A 7,514-nucleotide genomic window follows, 5' to 3' on the forward strand; every position below is an offset into this window, starting at 1 on the left:
CTGAAGGCCCAACACTTCACCTCCAGGGCCCCGTGCCCAATGCTGTTCAGGGCCAGCTAGCTGTACCTGGGGTGATGCTACAGCATATGAGGATAGTAGGCGAAAATTGGCCCCCCGGAGATGAGGGTTCTGTAGGGCACCAGAGAGGTCAAGTGAGCGAGGTTCTGGGGTCCTAGGGGCACCAAGCTGTGTCATGACATTACCATCAGGAAGACAATACTTTGCTTGACGAAGGTTTGGGTTTTTTGATAAAGCACTGGACAGGTCAAATGTTCTGGGTGCAGAAGTGGGCTGAGGGCGTGTCATCAGAGTACCATCTGGCAAACGGTAGGTGGCAGATCTGAGGTTCTGGTTGCGGAGAGCATTTGAAAGGTCAACAGAACGTGGCTCAGAGGTATCAGCAGAACCAGGCTGTTTCAGAAGTGATGTGCTGGGGAGTCTGTAGGAGGCACCTCGGAGGTTAGTGTTTAGCAAGGCACCAGAAAGGAGTGGACCAGATGAGGCAGAGGGGGAAGCTTGAGGTTGGTTCAGTGAAAACAGCGGTGATCCTTGTGGAAGCTGGAACTTTGCCTTACGCAGGTTAGCATTCATCAGGGCGCTGGATAGCCCAGGTGATGATACTGCATTCTCAGCATTCTGGGTCTCCTTTCCTGAATGTGTTAAAATAGAACCATCTGGTAATCGATAAGACGCCTTACGAACATTGTTACTGAGAAGAGCAGAGGAGAGCATAGGAGAGGAAACAGTGATAGGCTCGGGTGCTAGCTCATTTCTTGTAACCAAAGTTCCATCTGGCAACCTGTATGTGGCTTTACGTACACTGGGGTTCAAAAGAGCAGAGGAAAGCATAGGTGTAGAAGAGGAGGGTGCAGGTCTGGGCTCTGTACTGCTTACAAGAGTGCCATCAGGCAAAGAATATGATGATTGACCTAGGGAAGGTTCAGAACATTCACTTCTGGTGACCAATGAGTCACTGGGTAGATGATAAGTGGCTTGACGCAGGTTTGGGTTCTGCAGGGCATTGGAGAGCATCAAGGGTGGCAAGCGCCCACTTGTACTAAGACCACCTCCACAATCAGTGGTACCTGGAGCCTCAATGAGACCCCGAGGCACTGTCATTGTGCCACCTGGAAGCCTAAACATGGACCCCTGGATTTGGGAGGTCCTGAGTCCACCAGAGAAAAGTGGGGAGGTACCTCTGATAGTTCCTTGTTGAGGTGTGGAGGGAGGAGGAACAGGAGAGGCAAGAGACATAGGGGAAAGGTGTTGCTGAAGGGGTGAGGCAAAGGAAGCATTATGTAAATGAGAGGAAGGCATAGTGCAAGACAAATGTGGGTAGGAAGGTATAGAGGGGGCAGGAGGGGCTTCAGCTTGAGGGGGTGAGAAGACAGTTGTGTAGAGGTTGGCATTGCGTTGTAGAGGAGATGAGTAGGAGGCACTGCGCAGGTGGGAGTTCTGCATCAGTGCATTAGACAGATTAAGAGTGGCATATGGGCTCACCTGTACTTCTGCTGATATCTCCCCCTGTCCACCAGGTATGGGGGAAGTGCTTCTTTGTAAGGGTGATGTGTTGCTGGCATTCGGCAGGTTCTGGAGTGTGTGTCCTAGATAAGGTAAGGAGGGTGTGGCTTGAGGGACGTTTTGCATGTAGACTTCATGCTGTGTTTGGGGGGAGGCTGGTCTCTGTAAGGGAGAAGAGTAAGCAGTGGGGGAGTAAGGGATAGAGGAAGGAAGGGGAGAGGGAGAAAAAGGGGCACCTACAGCTTGAGGTATGTTTGGTAAAACATTGGTAAGCACGGGGGATGGGCCTGGTTCCATGACTGTGTGGTCATACTGGATGAGGCTTTGAGTACGAAGATCAGCATGAGGTCCTGGAGGTTGAAATGATGTTGGCTCTAGAGTGTGAGGACTAACAGCCCTGTGGGACAAGGGGGCAGGGGGATGAGATAGATGGTGCATGGGAGAGGCAGAACGGGAGGGCAGAGGAGATGGTCGCTGCAGTGGTTGTGGAGACAGAGGTCTACTCTGCAACCTATGCACTGATGGCTGGGGAGAAATAGGGGCACTCTGTTTCAGAGAAGCCTGGGGAGAAGCTGGAGGCACTGGAGGAGGTGCTCTGAATGAATGCCTAGATTGAGGAGAGGGCTGGTGTCTGGGTATACGGACTAGTGGCTGCCCCCTACCCACAGGTCTGTGGAAGCCTCCTTGGGAAATACCTATTCGCGATGACTCCCTTAACCCCGTGGTCTGAGAGCCTGTCCTGGCTAACATCGGTGTTCCAGCTACACCGCCTATTTGTCCTGAGGAAGAAACTGGGCCAGTATGGACAGGGGACTGGAATGGAGCTACCGGCTGAGTGACAGGTGGTCCATGCCTACTGCGTCTCTGTAAGTTAGCAGGGGACGGTTTCACAGCCCTCATGGGCACGTGACTTTGACCTCCTGCACCTCCTCTCATCCTAGTAGAGGGCCTGGTGGGAAGAGGGCAACTGATGATATGTGATGGTGAAGGAGAAGGAGGACGATGAGGTGAGGTGGAGCGAAAGGTTTGGGGGGGAGACAGAGGTCTTTCAGGTATAGGGGGGCTCCATCTTTGTGGGGATGGTATGGGAGGAGAGGAGGGATGTCTCATCATGGATGCTTGTTTTCTACCTTGAAATAAAGTCAGTCTTTTAGATGGCAGGTGCACCGCATCAGGAGGGGGTTGCTGTCTGAAAGAGAGTCTTGGGGAAGGTGGTGGGCTAGCTCGCCTCCTCAGTGATCCCCGGGGTGAAATTAGGGGGCTAGAAAGTGGAGACTGGGGTCGGACAGTTGATGGAGCCCTGGGCAAACTAGGTCCCTCCCTTCCTCTTGTTTGGGATGGCTGAGCTCTAACTGAGATCCCTCTCCTTTGGTGTGGTGGAGAAGCAGGTAGGCTGGGTGGTCTTTGCCTTTCAAGTGGAGAGGCCAACTTTTGGCCTGCCATTGAGGCCCGTGGAATGAGCCGTCTCCTACGTGATGAGCGAGGGGAGAGGAGGGGGTCTGAGTGGATATCTCTGTTAAAGTCCATGTGATGCTGTGAGAGGCGAAGTGAAGAAGGTGCCACTGGCTTGACTGATCTTGACCTTAGTGACAGCTGTGGAGATGGAAGGGGACTCATTTGTCGCACTGGCCTAGGTGAGGCCACAGGTGAATGCAGCAGTGAATGCATCATTGGTTGCATTGGTGGAACCATTGGTGACATTTGCCCCGTCTGAAACATATATGGGTCTTGAGGGAGGGATGGCTGATACACTGGAGCGGCCAATTGTGGTGGTAGGGAAGATATAGGCAAGTGACTGGGAGAAACAGAGACGGGAGGGTGAGTTGGTTGAGGGAGAGGGAAGTGCTCCTGTTGAATATTCATAGCTCTCGGTGTGGGAATTTGTCTAGGAAAAAGGGGGGTTTGTTGTTGGCTCAAAACAAGGGGGTACTGGGGCTGTGCAGGAAAGTATGTGGAAGGGGGCTGCTCATATTGTATTTCTGACATCATTTGCAGATTGCTGAGGGCAGGAGCTGTGAAGGAAGGGGGAATCGCTGGGGATGAGGGATGAGAATTAAAGGGAAGAGGTGCCAGGGTTTCCACCTCTAGTCTATCTTTTCCATATATCCTAACCTGGGGCCTGGGGACCCTGAACTGCTCTGCTGAAAATGGCCCAGGCAGAGGGTTAAACAGCTGCTCCTGTCCATATAGCTGTCCTGTCTCAACTGGAGCCAGCCCAGCATCCATATAGAAAGGTTCCTGATAGGGATTAGTAATAGCAACAGGGTCTGTATATTCCAGTATTGGTTCATTATGGAAGCCTGAAGCAACATCATAACCACCACTCATCATGCCATATGGATCTGAAATGCCATAGTTATTATAACCTAAATTGTGGTCAAAGTAATCTCCATACAGCTCGGGGTCATATGGGTCATAGTAACCATCCACAGCATCACCATAGTAACTGTATGGCTCCATTGCATATAGCACTCCATCTTCACCATAAAAATAATCCATCCCTTCATCATCATAGTAATCTTCATACTCATCATCATAATAGCCATAAGGGTAACTGTAGTAATCATCATCACAGTAAAACTCATCATCACAATAAAAGTTGCCTTCATCATCATAGTAACCATATTCATCTTCCCACTCCTCCTCATCATCATAGTAATCATTTTCCTCTCCATAAGGGTCATAGGTCATGGGTCGTCTCAGAAAACCTCTAGGTCTCCACCTGTCGTGGTAATCTTCCTCATATCCATACTCATCATCATCATCATCATCATCATACTCATAGGCATCATTGTAATAATGTGCCTGTCTCCCTCTAGTGTCCCTCTTAGCAAATGACAGGCGCTTTTGTCCCCGTCCTCCTGCTCGTCCCCTCAGTCGGCCTTGCCCTTTAGAGGTCAGGGATCTCCCAGTCAGCCAGTTAGTTGCAGCAGCTATCCTTCCTAACATCCAGCTTTTAGTCTTAAACATTGGTCTCGCTTTCTTTTTCCCAAACATGCCTTTGAACTTCCCTCCCAGTCCTTTTGCCTCAGTTGCCATTTTACCCTTTCCCTGCAAACTGGATAGATTTATTGTCTTTTTAGGTGATGTTTCTTTATCAGGTTCATTTTTTTTATTAAATAAGCCGAAGCCAGACAGACCTGGCTTTTTGTCAGCACTAAGTGATTTAGCCCCAAACCCAGCAAAAAGCTTGCTTGCGCCTAGAAGTGGTTTACCATCAGCAGGGGGCTTCTTTTTCTTGGAGAATCGTAGGAAGAGACGAGATGTGCTTTTAAGGTTTCTCTTTGGTTTTGCTTTCTCTGGCTGCTGTTGTTTAGAGGGCAAGCTAAAAGGAGAGGCCTTCCCTGTGAGGCCCGTTAGGGCTTTGGAAGCTCCTTTGAGCTGAGACTTGGCATTTGCTGTCCTCTGAGCTTTTGCTGCATCTATGTTTTTCTTCTGTCCTTCTGCAACCAAGCCCATCATGGCCTTGGAAGCTCCTTTGATGTGGACATCACTCATCTTTTTCAGGTTTACTGCAGCCATCCCTCTCTTCATCTGTGCCTTCCCCTTCTCTTCCTCCTCCTCCTCATCAGATGGAGGTGACTGTTTAGAAGGGGGCTTTAAACTCTTCACAGCCATGGCCTTGGATGCATCTTTCAGAGCTGCTTTCCCTTTCCCTTTATCCTGATGTGCTGACTTCTTGGTTACTACTTCTTCATCGCTGTCCTCATCCTCTTTGGTCTTTAGCCCCGTTTCTTCTTCCTCTGACTCCTCTTCTGACTCACTGACATGTTTCTTCCCCTTTCCCTTCTTCCCATCATCCTTCCCTTTCCCCTTAGCTGGTGGCTCCTCTGCTTTCTTCCCCCCTTTCTTGTCATCCTTCCTTTCCTTCTTTGGCTCCTCAGACTTGCCTTTCTTGGCAGCTGATTTTGAATCACCTTTTTTAGGTGGCATGATGTCTCCCAAATCAAAACATTCTCAAAAAGATGAGGAAGGACAAGTTCCCAAAATGTGCTAAAGCAACTTGGTTTCAATGTCAATACTGATATGTACTTTTATGAAGAATACAAACAGTAGCATCATCCTCGTATTCCCAATTTTCTTCACCTTTTCTCTTCTCTATCCTCCATCTGATTTGTCCATGTGACACCCTCTGTCCCAAATCAGTTGTTCTGGGACAAACACAATTCACAGTCCTTAAAAACACAATCTAGTAATGGAGCCGGAATCTCAGCCATCAGTGCTCGCTTGGATTACAGTGCGTCTTCAGTCCTCAACAAAAAAACTGTTGTCTCTATGTGTTTGTATAAAACCCTGCCTGGGAGTGTTTAAAAAACGTATGGTTATAGAATTTTAAATGTTACATATATATATAAAAATCTTTCTATGTAAAATGTCTCTCAGTTTTACCCACTTGTTGCCTCTGGCTCACTGAGTTTTCCACTGAAGTCCATAAAAATGTAGTATCCACCAGGGAAAAGCACTTGTGAACTCCTGGTCTTGTTCTTCTCTATAGGTTTGGATGTATGTAACTTCCCAGGGTCACACAATAAATAAAAGACTGTTAGCCCAGTGACAGAGTCTGTGTAGTCCTTTGTGTGTCTCCCATTGTTAGTGCATCCTGTGAGTCCGGCAATGAATCCTCATCTTGGCCACCGCATCAACTTTGGCAGGATCTCCCCTCAGCAAGGAGAGTCAATGTTCATGCGTTGTGTGAGTCTTCAGGGGTGTCCTCCTCTTTATCTGTGACAGAGTGTGTATGTGTTTTGCATTTGTGGTTGTATCCTCCCACATCCACGTCAGCTTGCCTTTGTGACCTCCTACAAGCTTCTGCATTTCTCTCTGGTTACTGCAACTTCATCCATTCCCGTGTTTGCCTCGGCTTGAGGCCTTGTGATATCCCCAGCACGTAAGCATGCAATATATGAGCATATGGGTTGTATGTCTGTGTACGTCTGAGCATCAGAGTGAGAGTGTCCCCAGTTATATTTGTAAAGAGCACCTTATGAACCAGCTATACTGCCTCAGGGTAACCCTATCTGCAGGATCATTCCTGTATGAATAATGCAGGCTGACTGAGCTGTTGCTAAACTGTGTCTGAGAGGCGAAGCCACACAGAGCCAATGCACACATGCACGCGCGCGCACACGCATGCCAGTAGCAGCAACAATGACAATGCAGAGAGTGATGCATGCTCTCACACAAGCATTCAGAGGTATTCAGTACAGCTGATGCAAAAAGATGCAGTTTAGGACGTCACGCATCAGTTATTCAAGTAAAGAAAAGATTTAAGATGAATAATTACTTGCTCTACCTGTTGAGTACCTGCTGCTCTAGTCACTGCTACACTCCAGCTAACTGAAGTCATTCCCTTACAGCAGCTTTCCACTTAAGTGACCACCTAAATCAGAAACCACCCCCCAAAATTTATGCATTAGACCCTGATTTAAAGTTTTTTTTTTTATGTCATTTTCTTCACCTTGAAACTGCTTAGCCTGTTTCTTGGTCCCATAGTGGCCATGGGCATCTTTCATCCTCTAAATGGTTCTCATGTAAAAACTACAAAATCCATTGGAATGAATTAATATAAACGTATTAGTCTCCTCATTATTGCAGGTCATTGCCATAATTCTCTCACTAATAAGGCACACACACATTTTTACAACAGTAGTAGTAGTCATTACATAAATGACTGATGTGAAGTCAGTGAGGATGGCCTAATGTTAACTCACTGAAGATGGTTTGATTTGATTTGATTTGATTTGATTTATTTATTCTTTCAAGCATGTAAAATAGTTGATATGACAACACACATAATTTTACACATAATCCAATATCAATTTGCTTATACCTAGTACATGCTTGAATGGAGTAGGAAGAAGTCAGACTTATCCAGTCCTACCCCATGACATCATCTTACATCATTGGTTTGCAAGTAGTATCTCTACATAAATAATTCTCTTCTACACCACACAAGTAATATACTAAAGAATTATTACAAAGTGTTAACATTC

At 47.4% G+C, this 7,514-nt stretch overlaps 1 protein-coding gene across 1 annotated transcript in view; it reads right to left on the minus strand.

The window, feature by feature from the left end:
• myo15aa (myosin XVAa) overlaps positions 1 to 4,560 on the minus strand; it is a 39,131-nt gene extending 34,571 nt beyond the window's left edge. The window contains 4 exon segments of the mRNA XM_020597807.1: positions 21 to 2,165; positions 2,240 to 2,264; positions 2,350 to 2,470; positions 3,506 to 4,560. Of these exon segments, the coding sequence (XP_020453463.1) occupies positions 21 to 2,165; positions 2,240 to 2,264; positions 2,350 to 2,470; positions 3,506 to 4,560 (3,346 nt within the window).
• Between the last annotated feature and the right edge of the window lie 2,954 nt (positions 4,561 to 7,514).

Source organism: Monopterus albus, unplaced genomic scaffold (assembly GCF_001952655.1).
Source record: "Monopterus albus unplaced genomic scaffold, M_albus_1.0 scaffold35.1, whole genome shotgun sequence".
Lineage (NCBI taxonomy): Eukaryota > Metazoa > Chordata > Actinopteri > Synbranchiformes > Synbranchidae > Monopterus > Monopterus albus.